The sequence below is a fragment of the Barbus barbus genome (assembly GCF_936440315.1).
Source record: "Barbus barbus genome assembly, chromosome: 3".
Lineage (NCBI taxonomy): Eukaryota > Metazoa > Chordata > Actinopteri > Cypriniformes > Cyprinidae > Barbus > Barbus barbus.
Window position 1 is genome coordinate 39,398,085 of NC_136731.1, and position 17,574 is coordinate 39,415,658.

General features: G+C 36.4%; 1 protein-coding gene across 1 annotated transcript in view; it reads left to right on the forward strand.

Annotated features, from left to right (window-relative positions):
* tanc2a (tetratricopeptide repeat, ankyrin repeat and coiled-coil containing 2a) overlaps positions 1-17,574 on the forward strand; it is a 146,216-nt gene that overhangs the window by 66,652 nt on the left and 61,990 nt on the right. Inside the window, exon 3 of the mRNA XM_079379852.1 lies at positions 1,834-1,931. Coding sequence (XP_079235978.1) covers positions 1,868-1,931 — 64 coding nt within the window. The 5' untranslated portion in view covers positions 1,834-1,867. The remainder of the gene's footprint in view (positions 1-1,833; positions 1,932-17,574) is intronic.

Below are 17,574 nucleotides of genomic sequence, written 5' to 3' on the forward strand. Positions count from 1 at the left end.
TAGATTTTTTTAACATAATTATCTTCAGTAATACTAATATATCTGTGACCCCCACTGAATCATTTTAATCACTTAGGCTTGCTGCCAAATGTGGCCCCAGCAACATATTAGCATTAAACATGTACCAATGCTGGCTCAGCGAAAGGAGCATCGAGTGCTAGAGAAGAAGACTATCTGCCCGTGGATGTTGATTTATATATACACACAATCTCCCCTACAAAGACATCTGTTTCTCATTTGTGTGACCTTAGCCAAGAACACTTTTGAAGGTGTGGAGGCCCAGATTAATATTAAACAGTGAAACTGAGTACATGCGGGGGATGCAAAGTTCATCTGTCTGTCTGTCTGTCTATCTGTCTGTATGTCTGTCGTTCATCTGCCTTTTTTCACTAATTGCATTCATCTATTTTTGTTCATTGTATCTCTTCTGTAGTTCTATCGTTCTGTCCTTTTTTCGTATATCTCACAATTCTTATTTTTTTCCCTCAGATATGAACTCTCAATTCTGAGAACCTTTCAGTCTGCCCCCCTCAGAATTGGACATTATAACTTGCAATTGAAAGTTTATATGTCACATTTCTGAGAAAAATGTCAGAATTGCGAGGAAAAAGTCAGAATTGAGTTTTTATCTTGCAATTCTAACTTTATTTCTTGCAATTGCGATTTTATATCCCAATATAAGTTTGTATTACACAATTCTGAGAAACGAAGTCAGAATTGTGAAATAAAAACTCGCAATTACCTTTTTTTTATTTTATTATTCCGTGACAGAAACAGACTTCCATATTAAAGTATACCGTAGGAGTCTAAATTTTATTTGCTGGTTAGTTTGTTTATTTATTTTGTGGTCTACTACCTTGCTAGACTACATTATAACATAGTCCGTTCTGTAGTTTATTATAAGTTTGACCTTTTTGAGAAAAAAAAAAAAAGGATCAGAAATTGTTGCAAACTGGATTTGAACTTACATCACTGGCACGGACGTCATAGCTCATATTGTCAGAGGTTGGACTAACCAGCATTCTATTCTATTCTATTCTATTCTATTCTATTCTATTCTATTCTATTCTATTCTATTCTATTCTATTCTATTCTTCTGTAATGTCTCCATACATGTGAATTCAGCTGCACAAAGACCCTTCAAAGAATGAATTCCATTGAAATCAACAGCCCACATCACCTTGTGCAGCAGCAGAACAAAGTGTCTCTATCCTGTGCTCTTTCACACATATAAACACACACACAGCTCATACATGAAGCAGTAATTAGCAGCATCAGGGTGTGATCCCTCCACAGAGTGGGTGTTGAGTGAGGCCTAAAATAATCCAGTGAAGAATGATGAATCCTTCGAATGAAACTCATTATCAGCTGCAGCGTTCCAGCAGAAGGCTCTGTGTACCTGAAACACATAATCACAGGCTTCCAAAAATCCCCTCAGTAACTCTTTGTCTAGACTTCAGAGCTGATGAGCGGCGAACATCACCGGTCGAGCTGCACTTGTAAAGAGATCACACGTTTTGGGAATCAGTGTTGATAGGCAAAGGAGTTGTGGAGAAAGTGATTGTGTGTGTGTGTGTTGTTACAAATCTTATTTATAGATTCAAACATAGTGGCAACTGTTATCATGTACTCTACCTGTTTTGCTCAGTGTTTTTTTAGTAGGAGAACTAGTATGCTAAAATGGCATATTTCAAGTTTATTATTATTATTATAGTTTATCTATTTATGCAGTTTCTATAACTCAAAATGCAGGTGCATGGTGTTTCCATAAGTTTCATCAGGGTTTTTTTGCTTGCTTCTCACACTCTTGTATTTTTCTCTGTCTTTCTGCAGATCTCTCTATAGCCCGGTCCAGAACTGTGCAGTCATGTTCAGGAACAGTCTGAAGATGCTGCTTGGCGGCAAATCCAACCGCAAGAATCGAAACAGTGGTAGGTTGAGTTTTCTTTTTAAAATTTGGAATCTTCCCTACAACCGGACCCCATGCAAAATGCAAAACAACTTATAGAGACAAGCCTGTGCTCTTGCAACACTCCTTGAGGTCCCATTCTATTTTGCTCTGTCTAGCATTTTTAAATATGAAATGTTGTGTTTCTGTATGTCTGTGTGTGTATTTTAGCTCTCAGAGAGACTTCAGGCTTGTGTTGAGAGGATTACAATAGTCAGAAGTAACTGTTGGACTGAAATTAGGATTCTGTTAGCGTCTGTAAGTGAACAGAGCCAGATGAAACTTAAACAGTGAATGGAAAGAAATGGTGCTGCTCAATGAATGTGCACACACTTACAGGGCACTGCTGTATTTTGCTGGTGTAGCAGAGTTTGAAAAAAGTCTGTGTATTACACAACTTAATCTACACAAAGGCCTGTTTCACCTCAGAGCTCCTTTCAGCACTTATATAAACAGGTTGTTGGATTTAAATTTTGTCTAACTGCACTGGCAAGGTTTCCACTTGTGTTTACAGTGTGTTCATACTTAAAATCTGCCAGTGTAGAAAGACATTATATATATTAAAGAGACACTACTATTCAAAGGTTTGGGGTCAGTAATTTTATTTTTAAAGGAATTAATAATTTTTTCAGCAAGGATGCATTTAATTGATAAAAAGTGAAAGAAATCAAATGTACTTTTGAACGTTATATTTATCAAAGAATTCAGAATCATCATGGTTTCTCCAACAGAAATATTAAGGAGAATGGTTTTCAACTGTGATAATAATAATAAATGTTTCTTGAGCAGCAAATCAGCATATTAGAATGATTTCTGAAGGATTATGTGACTGGAGTAATGATGCTGAAAATTCAACTTTCAGCAAATTTGTCTTGTTTTGAAAATGTCTTTGTTTTAACTGGAAAATAAGTTTTTTATTTTATTTTGGCAGTTTATTGATACTCTTTGGGTTTCTTTGATGTAAATTGCCTTTTGTGAATGTACATTTGATTTCACATTGATTAAGTTTTTAATAGTTGTCAATGGCCAAACCCTGACAAAAATATTATTTATTATTTATTCATTGCTAAAATCTATATTGTCTAATAGACCAGAAATCACTTCTTTTACACAGAAGAAACTCCTATTGCTCCTATTGAATCAGGCATCTTGTCTATGCCGGAGAGGAGCTGCTCTTGTACACTCTTTCAGGATTGTGCTAGAGCTATGCGTGATGGATAAGGAGGGTGTGTTTGTTTGTCTCTGTGCTTTCTTGTTAGCTGTGTTTGCTTTTGATTTTTACTGGAGTTTGGCTCTGAGACTGTAAGGACGTCCACGACTGCAAACTTTTGTTTACCTCACACACGACATGTACATGCGCTCAAACACACACATACTTTACCTCCCTTCATACCTCAGGTCTGCCTGAATCTCCCATAAAGCTTTAGTCAAACAAGTGGCAAGTCTGACTCACCCAACAGACCAGCCATTCACCCCAGTGAGATGTGTATCAAAGGGACCTCACACTTCCCAGAAAGACCTCCTGTCTTCAGTCGATGTCCTCAGACTGTGGTTGAAATTCATGCTAGTTTGGTGACGTCTTGAGTCATTTTCTCTTCAGGGCCTGCAGCTCCCCTGTAAGCTTGAAGGGGCCAATTTATGGCGCTTTTCCACTGCATAGTACAGCACGGTACAGTTCAGTACGACACACTTTTGAGGGTTTTTCCACTGGGTTCAGTACCTGGTACTTTTTTTAGTACCACCTCGGCCGAGGTTCCAAGCGAGCCGTACCGTTACCAAAACGTGACGTGTAAAATCAGCAGATCACTGATTGGCTGGAGAAAATCGTCACTGCGGCACTAGACACAACAGACCCACTAGATTTAAATCAGCACAGCCAGCGAAGGATCGAACGCAACTGTTTTGAATGGGCACACCTTTTTTAACAACCAAAAATGTCTGTTTCGTTGTCTGTTGAGGAAGTACAGACATCCCTCTCTTTGATAGCCGAGGAGCAGATCCAGGGAGAGTTTGATGGAGTGACGCGGAATTAAAAAGTTTTTCAGGTGTCACGGCAGTAGAGGCGGTGCAACTATAACGACACGTGAATAATCCCGCCCACTCTAAAAGCGGTACTAAACTGCAGTGGAAATGCAAACCGAGCCGAACTGAGCCGTGCCGTTCTGAACCGAGCTGAGTCGTACCACGCAATGGAAAAGCGCCATTAGTTCCAGTGCACTTTAGGGTGTCATTACTGTCATGGGTTTAGATAAATGTAAAGCTGTTTGAACAGCCCCATTGGAAAAAAAAAATGTACATAGCATTAAAAACTATACTAGGAGATAAAGTATAGAAGTTAAAATATTTACCATAAAATTAGAGTAAGCAGCATTATGGAAGATATAGAGTCAAGTTGGTGGTTCTAAGACTTTTAGTGGTATTCGAGCCCGGTCTCATGAAAATGCATATAAATAGTACGCCAAATTAAAAAACGAAAACTCGTGGTACTGATACGGAAAAATGGACTTTGGGTTATATATGATACGAACGTGTTTGGCGTGCATATAATACGCAGGTTTTGCATATATATGATACGCATCTACCCCACAACCCTTATCCTTCCCATCTCGTAGCATATACATGCCAAAATCCATTTTTGCGTATCAATACCACGAGTTTAGACCAAAAATACTCTTTGGTAGAAATCCTACACTGACCATTTTGTGTTGTCTGAAGGTCTACTGTGATTTGATTTTATTGAAATTGTTCGATCAAATGGTTTTGAGTGAACTGATTCACTAATTCGCAATTCATAAAACCATTTGAAACAGGACCATTTACTATAACTACATATTGTATGTCATAAACGGAATATTTTTTTATTATTATCATTTAATCATAGTTTTTTTAGTGATCCCCATGCAAAAATAAATAATTTGAGTTCCACAAGAAAAAAACAAGTTGTTAAGTTTAGATGGTCATATAAGTTGGCAAATATTACCTGCAATCATGCTATTATTTGAGATTTGAAATCCTCATCTAAAAATGTGCATGACAATAAAATAAAGTAATGTTTCTCAAGTTATTTTAAGTTGTTCATCTTTTAGTCTTGCAGTCCATCCCAATCATTAAAAGCAATAAGGAGCAGATGCTGAGGTTTATTTTTACTTCACATTAGAGTGCAAGTGTTTCTGGCTTAAAAGTGTCATTCACATACGAGGTTTCTTGAAAAAGAAACCCATCCAACACCCACTTTTAAAATTCATTAGGCGTGAGTTTCCAAATAAGCCTAGACACCAATTCTCAATCAGTGCAGAAGAAGTGTCCTGTTGTTGTGAGGCCTTTGGGGTTTGTCTGTTTTGTATAAAAGCTGTATTGTTGTACTTGTCTTTGACTGGAGGATTTCCACAAGGTTTTGTCATACAGTAATAGCTCTCTTCACTCGGCATGTATCCTCGTATCCTGCAGTGCTACATATGTGGAGTGCTTGTGTAGTTTCTGGTGTCATTTTTTTCATTCCTTCCTGCTTTCGTTTTTCTTTCAGTATTCGGTTTGATGCAAATGCAGCTGTCTGGGCTGAATATATTTGCCATAAATTATATCTGCACAGCCAGCAACTTACAGAGCACAGCAGAGGAACTGAGCTCCACGGTGAAGAAAAAAACACGTGTCGCAGGGCGATTGATGGTTAGCCTCTAGACCCCTCAGACATCGTGAGCCGAATCCTAACAGTCTCAAACAGCTGCCAGCAGCATTGACCCATGAGCCCTGTGTGGTTTGAATATGATTCAAGCCTATATAAAAACCGCAGGTGATATTTTGCCTGTAGCGTGTCATTGCGCTGGCTGATTTTGACAGATGTGGTTGCTGCAGGTTTGATTAATGTAATTATTTTTATAGAGGAGGAACTTTAAACAAATACATGCTGACGAATGCTGATATTGGAATATTTGGATAATGTATGGTGAAACTGATATCTGTCCTGTTTAATTGGGCAAATTGGTTTCAAGATTGATCCCAAAAACCAATGGAAGCTATGGAAGTCACTATTTAGGGTGAAACGACACACCGTTTCTTTAGCCTGCCTTGTTTAAATAAAAAACATCAAAGCATGTTATTCTTTTAGTTTTGTATTTTTGGGCCGACTTTAGACTGGGGTTGTGCAGCATTCAGAATTTAATTGAGAATACCCCTTAAATTCCTAAATTTGAATTAAGGTAGCAAACACCATTGTAGGAATGTAAGGAAATAGAATTTGAATGGAATTCAGATAATGAATGAAATTTAAAGACATTCTTATATAAGGTTTTACCTAGTAATGCAAGGTTTGGCATGACAAATGAAGCCTTAAATGATTGTTTGTTTGACAAAGGCTTACCAGAAAGTCTTGAATGGATTGATGGATGGATAAACTGTGTTTAATCTTTTTGTTGTAATTCCTTAAATTACTCTTCCTGTAATTGAAATTCTAATTCGGCTTCCTGTGTTGCGGTCAGTTGAATTCAAATTCAAACACATGATTTCAAAGGGAGCCGATTCCTAAATTCTGCGTTTAGCACAACTGTAATTGGCCATTGCTTTACTGATGGAAAAAAACGTGATGTTGAGGTTAAAGCCTGGTGTGATGGATAATGTAGGAGCTCAGCCCTTCTCGCAGTAGCTAGCCAGTTCGATGAAGCCCAACTCTGCCTGGTAATTGCACTCTTTTCAGTAATCCATGTTTGGGAAACCCAATCAGGTTTACCAAACCAGATTGCGTACTTTAGTGAATGGAGCCCCCAAAGCTGTTTTTTGACTTTTTGAAGCTGTTGGATTTCAGAATTCATTTCTAGTCCTTCAAAAGATTAGGAACCTAGTCATTTAGCAGACTTTCACATAAAGCAGTTGACAGGACCGGTAACCCTGGTGTGCCTTACACAAGCCCACTGGTGTGACTCATGAGTTTCATGAGTTGGCGTTCCAAACAGGATCATGAGTTGGGAAATGAACCAACAAATTATTGATTTCAAGCCCAGATCTTTATCGGTTTGATTCTGTTAATGTTGTTTATGGTTCATTGGTGCATCATCTCTAAACTTGCTAATAATGTAAAAAAAAATACCCCATAACCCCTTTATTTCTGTCAAATGTCCTCTCGTTATCTCTTCCCACCACTTTCCTCTAGCTCAGCAGCTCTACTCCAATGTTGCTGTCCTTTCTTGCTGTCCTTTCTTGCCATAGTGCTAAGTATATTAGCATCCACAACAATGCCTGATAATATTCTGTTTTATTATAAGTGCATGTTGTGATTTTACATGCTCGCTGTTTAAAGTAAGAGGGATTCTGGTTAGTGTTTTATCATTTATCAACTGCAAAAAAACATCATGAAAGCAGTTCCAACAAGATTGTTTCTTTGAGTCGTTATCATTATAGCTTTGGTGTAGATTTCCTTATTCTCATAAAATTATTACGATTATTAAACTGTTATAGTTATGGTTATGGTTAAAAAAACAAACAAACAAAAAAAAAAACCCACTAAAATCAAGCAACAGGGCATTCAATTTGATCAGTTATATATTCATAGTGAAGTGTCATCGAAGCACACATCAACATCTATACTAGTCCACTTTCAGCTGAATAACACATTCAAAAATTAAATAAAACACCAATAAAACATTTCCTTCATGGGGATGAACACAGAAACAAAGCGCACATTTCTGTTGTTGTGATCACACTGAGCTTAACCATTTTTAATACATTTCATGTAATATTTATTAAAATGCCAAGATTTTGCTAAACAAAAAATCTAGTTCATTTATTAAGTTCATACATATTTTAATATGAACAACTATTATTAACAATATCTAATTATACTTTACTTTACTTACTTTACTTTACTTTTGTCATTTAGCAGACGCTTTTGTCCAAAGCGACTTACAAATAAGAAAAAGTAACTAAAACTAAAAAGTTACAACTCTATAAATACTATCTACCCACATATTTAAGAAAATAAAGAAATTAAATAAAATTAACACATGCATATAACAACAACATTTCAATAATAAACATATCAATGAAAAAATTAAATAAAAAGCTACTACTATCCCTTGCCGGTGTCCCTGCCCGGTGGAGTCGCACGGTAGAGTCGATGGTCTTTACACTCTTTACTTTTTTACTTTTGTCATTTAGCAGACGCTTTATATAATTTACACTTTATATAATTATACTTTTTCTTATTGATGTCACACTGAAGCTGTGTGATTTTCATAGTAGTGCACCCGTTAAGCTCACCTTAAAATATGAAATCTTTAAAAATTACAGCACTGTAAAACCACAGACCAGCAATAAACTGTCAATTTATAATATTATGGATGTAAAAGTACAAGCCAGTAATGCCTGTGAAGTAATATGTTAGCGTAGCACACAATCTAATACAGCTAGTCAGCTAACTGTGTTCTGTAGCATCTGCGCTGTGTTGCTAAAACTATCTTTTGGATCTAATGTAATTATTTCCCACATCCATGTTCCAGGTTATAATATGCAAAAGTCTAAACATTAATCTCTTAATTTTACAGTAAGTAGTGAAACTTACCCAAAATAAAGGCTTAAACATATAAAAATGCACATTTGAAGGGCTCTTGTTTTGGTGAAAGTTTTTATGTTCATGTATATACATGTGCGCTTGTTGTACGTTTATGTGTGCATGCAAGTCTTTTACTACTGTGTGTGTGTTTGTTTAGGTATGATTCTTTTTACTTATTTTTTTTTATTGAAATTACTGGAATAGCTAAACCTGCTAAGTAGAAAGGGTGTATATACTTTTGTCAATATAGTTTGTTGATAGTCTGAATAGAAGGTATAATCTTAATGTTTCCTTATCACTAACACACACACATGGACATATATTAACTTTCAGCTATCTAATGAGGAAATATCCTTTAACTTTTTTATTGTTTTAATATTCAGCTAATTATGAATACTGTAGACTTAACCCCAGTGTTTCCCAACCTTGTTCCTGGAGGCACACCAACAGGGGACATTTGAGATGTCCTTCTTGTCAGACCCATCTATTGTGGTTCTGTCAGATTTAACTCATCTCTGGGTCCAAATTTTTAACCAAAGTATAGTGAAGACACTCGTACAAAGCCCCCCCCCCCCCCACACACACACACACACACACACACACCACACACACACACACACACACTGTAGTTAAGCACTTTGTCCTTATCAGCGGTGCAGTGACTGCAACACTTCTGTCCACTCAGAGGAACTTGAACACTAGACGGAATAAATACTTAAATATCTATTCTCTGGCCCTTTTGAATGCTGGCAAAGATGTTTTATAATCCAACTCTCAAGTTCAAACATACAATGGACTTTTCACAACTATCAGTTAAGGATGGACAGCCACATACGCTTAAGACATGATACTGTGCTGTAGACTACTGTATCCATTTTGTGTGTGCGCCTCTGTCCATTTGTATGATTTCATTGTTTCTTTTCTGTCAGATATTTTACTTGCCTTTGTGTACAATATGCTGTAATATTGAAAAGTTGCTTGTTTGTGTATTATCATTACTTGGGTGTATCTTTTTGTTCAAAAATCCGCTCAATGCTAGTCATGGGCTTTAACTCATAAATCCAATTTATCAAATCCAATTTTTATGACCGATTGTCCACGCACTCACTTTGCAAGTACTGAAACTGAATCTGTGTGTTCAGACAGTGTAATTGTTATATTGTATTGCTCTGTTATATTAAATTATATTATCTTATATAATATAAATTATATTATAATCATTTATTATTCTGTTAAGGTGTATATATGTATAAACTGAGTTGTTGAAAAGGTTGAACAAACAGATTTGAGTCAGATCTGAATTGTCCTGTCTCTCCGAACAAAGGCATCATGTTCTATACAAGAATTTGAAAAAAAAAAAAAAAAAGGTGTAGGGACTCTTTTGAACACAACAGGCAGAACACACAAGAGAGGTTAAGAGAATCTGAACGGAGAGAAAAAGTTTGAGAGATACAGCTGAATAGCTGCTATCGAGTGGGAGAAAAAGAGAAAAGAGGAGGAGGAGGGTGCGTCTGTCCGCCTCGTTGATGAGTGAACATTTGTGTGTGTGTGTGTGTGTGTGTATCGGGGGGGGGGGGGGGTGTATGATCTTGGCGCATGCGCCAGTACCTGGCAGTCGCCCTTAAGACTGCAGATAACTCTTTCTCTTCTAAGCATCACTCGTCTGAGCATTTTTCCTGTCCTTTACTCATTTTTTTCATTTTCTTCTTTCTTCTTTCCTATTAAACTGGACACCTATACAGTCTTCAGTTATTTACCATGTATCTGGATTTGACTGTGTTGGGATGTGGATTCTTTGATCTGACAGAGGTGAGCTACAAGGTCCTGCGGTTTTTGGGTGGTGCTGACAGATTTTGGGGGCTCGTCCGGATAGGCGATTTTTAGCAACGGGCTCCTGCTAAGCTCAAAGGAATTTTCTTTGCCTGGCACGAATATCCTGCTAGATTTGGACAACTTTGAAGATCCCATAGGACTTGATGCCATCTTGGGTCCTTCATTGAATCAAAGGTTAGCAGAAACTCTGATGACAACGTCCCCCATCTGTCATCTCACAAGAGCGATGATTCGGGTCTCACTGAGATGTTTGACTTTTCCACCTGTGTGGCTTCCTTGACAGCACGTGAGTATGATTTCTGTGGTGCTCTTTGGTAATTGATCACCGAATGAGCTTAATGAGTCTTATAACAGCAGAAATGAGAATGCTACAGGGAAATCAAAGCCAACTCTCTGGCACACATACACTAACACATTCAGTCACTTGTTCACTGAAATATTAACACCTACACCGCTGTGGGCAAACAGATGCACACACAATCCCATAGTCACCTACATGATCCCTCCCTAACAGTATTCCTCGCCCACTCAGTGGTGTCAACAGAGCGAGAGGAACTCTATGTGTGCGTATGTGCCTGGATCTGTAATTTGCATTTCTCTGTGTGCCTTTGAAAGATGTCTCTAGTGCCTCTTCTCTCTGTGGGTGAGGGATGTACAAATCCTTTCTTTACTGGTTTGAAGCACTCTTCTGTGTCCTCCGGGGCATGTTAAGAAGTACAGATTGGTGGTGTGCTGGATGTTTCCAAGCGTGGGACGTAAGCCAGAGCTTGGTGATTGGGATAGCACAGAACATTTCGAGGGGAACAAATTGAGCCTGCTGATAGTGGCGTTTACTTACTAGTTATAGCGCAATCAGGTGAACTGCACAAATACAGCACCATAATCTGTATTAAACGTAATTTCAAAGCACTATTTCTTTGCTAGTCTTTTCTGAGTGCTTGGTTGTAGAGAATACAGCAGATAACAGCAATCCAGCATACTTTGGAGGGATTATACAGAGTAACAGTGCATGCAAATTAGCTATTCTGTGTCTGAATATGCCCACTTCCCTACTATATAATAGGCAAATAACATTACATGAAAAGAGTAGTATGTCTGAAGTCATAGTATTCATAAAACGGTAGGCGAAAAGTGCCTACTACTTCCGGTGAGACTCCGAAGTGTGCATTAATTTGCCAGTCGTGACTCCTCTCTCGTTGCCTCATGGGACAGTAGTGAAGCTATGCAACTGATTTATGTAAGACTCATGACAATGCCAACAGAACAAATGTTTCTGTTATTTTTTAACAGCTTGCTAAAAAACTGCCTAAAAGGTGGCATGTTTTCACTGAAAGGAATGATTGTCAATTTTTAATAAACTCACTGTTTAGTAACTGACTCATGGGTAGTTGGTGAGTAAGATGCAGGTTTTAGCAATGAAATATCAAGCGTAAAGCGGTGCAGATGTTTGGAGCGTTCATCTAATTGGCTTTTGTTGTCAGTAAAATATATTTTGTTTGTTAAATTAAATTAAAGGCAATATTAGCAGTTCAGGGCTGAAGATATGTTGCTCTAACATTTCTGCCTCAGTTTTCCCACTGAGATAAGTGAGGTGGGTTAAGTGCGTAGGATTATGTGGTGCCTACATGCTTTCGTTCTCTTTTTCTTTCTCTCTGCCTCTCTTTCCACCCTGTCTCACAGGGCTGGGTTAAGCTAGGTTGTGCTGACACAGCGTATGTACAGGATTTATCACGGCTGTTGCTAGTCAGATCAGACAGAGTTGAGTCTTACAGTTAGTTCATCCATAAAATTCACTGAGAGCTCTAAAGGGCTCTTTACATTGTAATATAACAGTGTTGTGAGACTTCCATTGGCTTCTATATTGTATTTAAGTAGTTCATTGTTTGGCATCTTTAGACCTCTTTGCCTTATTTTTAATACCAGAGTAGGACTAGGTGATGCAATACGTAATAATGGCATATTTGTGAGCAGCACTGTGAATATCAAATATCATGAATATTGAGTTTTTACTGCATTTTACTTACTGATTTTAAACATTTTGCATCTCATAGGCAAAAAAAATGTTATTTGAGTTACTTTTAACTGACAAAAATTCCCTCGGAGGGAGTTGTTCTGAGATATAGATTTAATATTGTCCGAAAAATATGATTTCTTTTAGCTACATAGGCCTACTAACAGGACAGGGCAGGATGGTTTCTTGGCTGGTGGTGTTTCTATAGATTGCTGGAGTTAGATAAGGGCTCAGTTTGGATGTAGACCGCCTCGAGTGAAATGAGAGAGAGTGAAAACAGAAAAAGAGAGGGATATCTATTTGACTCTTCCAATATCTCTTCTGCTAAAGTCTATGTGTGACCAGAAAAAAGACTAAATTATTCATCAGTGGTAGACTACACCCGAGGATCACATTTCTAGATGCACACACTTACTTTTGCAGTACATTTGCGAGTCCTCTGTGAATGCCTGAACCCTTGCTCACTAATGGGCTCCCTTTCAATGGTGAGTGAACATCAACCAATCTAAGAAAGTGTGTCTGGTCAAGCATAGTACGAATCTGGGGGGACTTTTTTTTTTTCAGTAACACCATTTGCTATTTTGTCTGAATGAAAAATGTGTTGGATCCAAGGCAAGGATGGAGAGCTTTTCAACAGTTAGTATTTCAGTCTGGCTAATTAAAAAAATATATTATAGTAGTACTTTACAATGAAGTCTAATTGGTTAACATTAGTTAATGCATTAGCTAGCATTAACTAAAAACTTACAGCATTTATTAATCTTTTTTAATGTTACTTAATATAAAATATTGTTCTTTCATGTAAGCTCACTCTGCGTTTTAAAATGAACATTTAAGATGATGTAGATGATAAATGATGCAGAAGTATTGTTCACTGTAAGTTCAACTAATTTAATTAAATAACATTAATAAATGGAACCTTATTGTAAAGTTTGACCATGATTATTTTTAACCACATTACTAATACTGACCAACCGTCACACCTGAACAACAATGGAGAAGTTAATATTGCTTGTCTCAGAGTATTCATGTCTTAACCAGATGGAATTCTTGGACTACCACAGTATTGTTATGAAAATAATGCTTGGCGAAACATTTCATTTGCGATACCTCTGCCATATTTTAATATAGTTTTTAATTATAATTTATTGCTGTGATGCAAAGCTGAATTTTCAGCATCATTACTCCAGTCTTCAGTGTCACATGATCCTTCACAAATCATTCTGATATACTGATTTTCTGCTTAAGAACATTTCTGATTATCAATGTCGAAAAAAGATGTCCTTTTTAAAATGTAGGATTCTTTAATAAACGGAAAGTTCACATGAACAGCATTGATTTCAAATAGAAACCTTTTATATCAATTGAATGCATCCTAACTGAATTAAAGTATGAATTTCTTTAAAAAAATAAAATAATAATAACCCCAAACTTTTGAACAGTGGTTTAAGTTTGGTCGCTTAGAAAGGTAATAGCACACATTTCCTTAAGCAAAAGGGACAAACGTGTGTGTAGCGCAAATGGTGCAAGGGAAGTTAAACACTTTCCCCAAGTATGAGCAATAGTGATGCCTGCTTAGCACACAGCTCTGAAAAGCAGGTAAAAGCTTTTGTGAGGTCAGCTCTAAATGGCAGTCTCATTAGGAGAATCAAAATGGGTAAGAAGTCTGAATCATAATAGAGGATGTGAGATGTCTGAAACGCTGGTGTGAGGATTCTTTGAAATAGATAATGTTGAATCTCTGTGTTTTATAGCCTCTCAGCTCTCACTCAACCCTAATGCACATCAATCTTTTATACTTCTTACTCATTTCATATATGTTGTGACTTACGAAACATGTCTCATTTAGATCCTCAGCGAAGTCGTGAAAAAGTGATGTTGTGATGTGAACAGCTAATGGATAAATGAAGAAATGTGCATGGCTGAGTTAATGGATGAAGGTAGTATCTGGAGGACGTGCCGAAGGTCTTGGAGTACACGGTACGTCCCTAGTGTCGCAGTGGAACTGGGCCACCATATGGAGCGATGGCACACTGCCATCAAAGCACAACACACAGCGCCCGTCCGTGGTTATGTGTGGGCGGACGGCGGCAGCTGCTGGGTGGCCACGGGAGCGTTTTCTGTTGAGTGTGTCAGTTCAGATCACCTGAAACCTTTGTTCCACAGGTCAAAGAACATTTAGAGCTTCAGAATGAAGATGCTAGTGGACAGCGCTAATGGTTGCTAATTCTTTAGCTAGCTGAGAGAAATGCTGCATCACTCTATGACCTTATTGGTCCAGTGCCATGTAGAGTATGAAGGACCTAGAGGAGGGGAACATGCTGTTTACTGGTGAAAATATGCAGCGTTAGAATGGGACTTGTTCATTGTGCCTGTTTTGGATTTGGAATTCATTAGTGCTCAAAGTTTGGGGTTGGTAATTTTTTTATAGTTCTGTTCTGTTCTATGCTTTTTTTAAAAGTACTGTAGTCTCTTATTCTCACCAAGACTGCATTTATTTGATTAAAACTACAGCAGAAACTAATCGCGAAATATTGTTATAATTTAAAATAACTTTTCTATTTTAATATATTTTTATACATATAATCTATTCCTGTGATGCAAAGCTGAATTTTCAGCATCATTACTCCAGTCTTCAGTGTCACATGATCCTTCAGAAATCATTCTAATATGCTGATTTGGTTCTTATTATTATCAATGTTGAAAACACTAATGCTGTATTTTTCATTTCAACATTTTTTGAACCATGATACTTTTTTCAGGATTCTTTAATGAATAAGAAGTTCAAAAGAACAGCATTTATTTGAAGTAGATTTTTTTTTGTAACATTTAAAAATGCCTTTTGATCTGTCATTTTTTATCAATTTAATGCATACTCACTAATAAAAGTATTAATAATTTTACAGACAGCAAATGTTTGTTTTTTTGGATGATTTGGATGTAATTTTAACCCCATTCAAATATTTTCCTTCCCTTAATTACTGTGCATACATAATATTAATATTTTATATATAATCCCAGTACATGAAACCAAAGATGTCTTGTGTTAATAATTGTAACTCAGAAGTCATTTGGAAAACAAATCCTATCCAAATAGTGCAATTGATTCCTTGAAAGTAGATTTTGAGAGTAGAGTAGATTTTGAAAGTAGAGTAGTAAGGCAGGAAATGATTGCATGTACTTCAGGAAATATTAGGCGCCAGATTCAAACCTGCATCGCCCACTTGAGCACCCCTGTTCTGATCGTGCCGATTAAAATGCCAGCAAAGGTCACGGTGACAACACAAAGGGTCTGTGATTTGACATTTTTTGCACACGCTCTTGTCAAACTGCATGACGCGTGATCTTAAAGACACAACATGATATTCATTTCACACAGGACAACAAAGCTCTCAGTGGGGATTTGTGGGAAATGATGCTGTTCTCTCTCTCTGTATCTGTGGTATTATTTCCAGGCTCTGTCAGTGTGCGGTTGGATGACGAGTGATGGTTCTGTTCCAGGCTCAAGGGCACTGGGCCGATCCGGGCTCAGATTTAGTGGGCTGTTTTGATTAGGCGAGCAGGTTCTGCTATCAGCCTACATAAATTAGAGAGCAGCTCTCCGAATCACACTCACGGCTCCCACTGGGCTCATATCAGCTCATAACGGATGTGTGCGTTTGCCGAGAGCCTTTAAAAATACTTGTGTAATAAAGTACAAGAGTATCTGAAGTATGCGTTGATTAGCTCCCAATCGGTGTTGTTCATTTACCCCTCAATGTGTGTTCTCTGATAAGGGGCTTTATGGCTGTATACGATTCAGGGTGTTAAACTTACACAGGATAGATTTACTTCTTCAGAGTCACCTTTCCATTTGCAGTTTGCAAATTTAACCAGAAGTTTTTAAAGTTAAAGCAGACATCTTGAAAGTGCTTTCAAGAGAGTAAAAAGAGCTTAATCTGACAGATAAAAAAAAGCTAGACAGCCTTGCTCTCTTCATAGGCAGCTGTCGTCTAAAGCCTGTTTTTTTGCTTTGTCTCCACATACAGTAAGTGCGAAGGACTAGAAGTGCCACTTATAATGAAACCAATCATATATTAAAAAATAAAATGCTAACAAACTAATTACTGTTCAAACTGACAAATAAATAGTATCCACCTTATTCTTTAACGTGGAAGTAAGCCGTTTTCTGTGAATGTGTGAGACTTCTGGTTCATTAGCAGCTGTAGGGGAATAATGAGAAGAACAACAACCTGCAGTAAACTACAAACCAGTGTGTTCATAATTAAGATAATACATTACAATAATATGGAAAGATACACCAGTTTGCAATATCAAGCTGAGCTGTTTTGTACAGCTAAAAGTAGCTGGAAGCAGATGACACTGGAGGCCAGACACATTCAATTTAAAAATGGCTGCATCTACTCTTACAGGAAAATTAATGTGGATTTTCATTATGTATAAATGGAAAATATGACTGTTTAAATGTGTTAACAATGACTATATTAAATTAAATGCAGCAGTTAACATTAAATTTGCATTTTTATTAGCAGTTGCAATTAGTTTTTTTGTCATCTTTTTTGCATTTAAACCTGATTTATTAATGTAATATATGATGAATAAAAATGTTTTAATGTTACATTTAAATGCCATTTTATATGTTAATTAAACTAAATTGTTTTAAAAGTCAATTTATTTATAATTTAGTCATTTATGAATTAATTTATGGAGTTTGTTAATTGCATTTTAAATAATAATTTATTATTCATCATAGCTTTTGATATTATTAGTTATATTATTTATTTGGTTTGATTAATTTATTTTTATTAATAATGCAGTTGTTATTTGTATTTAACTTGTATTTAAAAATATTAATGAAAAAAATATAATAATAAACAATGTATTGTGTAATCATTACATATATATATATATATATATATATTTATTTATATTTATTTATTTATTTATTATTTATTTATTTATTTTTTTTTATTTTTTTTATCTAGACTGGATTTATTTGATCAAACACACAGTAGAAACTGTAATATTGTGAAATGTTATTATAATTTAAAATAGCTGTTCAATTTTAATATATTTAATTTATTTTTTGATGTTAAAGCCTGTAAAGATTAAAAAATGTGTTTTTGTAATCCTAACAAAAACATTGTATTTTTATATTATATAATATATGATATAATCATATTAAATATGAATGAACTAAATTGATTTCCTTTAATTGTTTTAAATGAGTAAATTGATAGC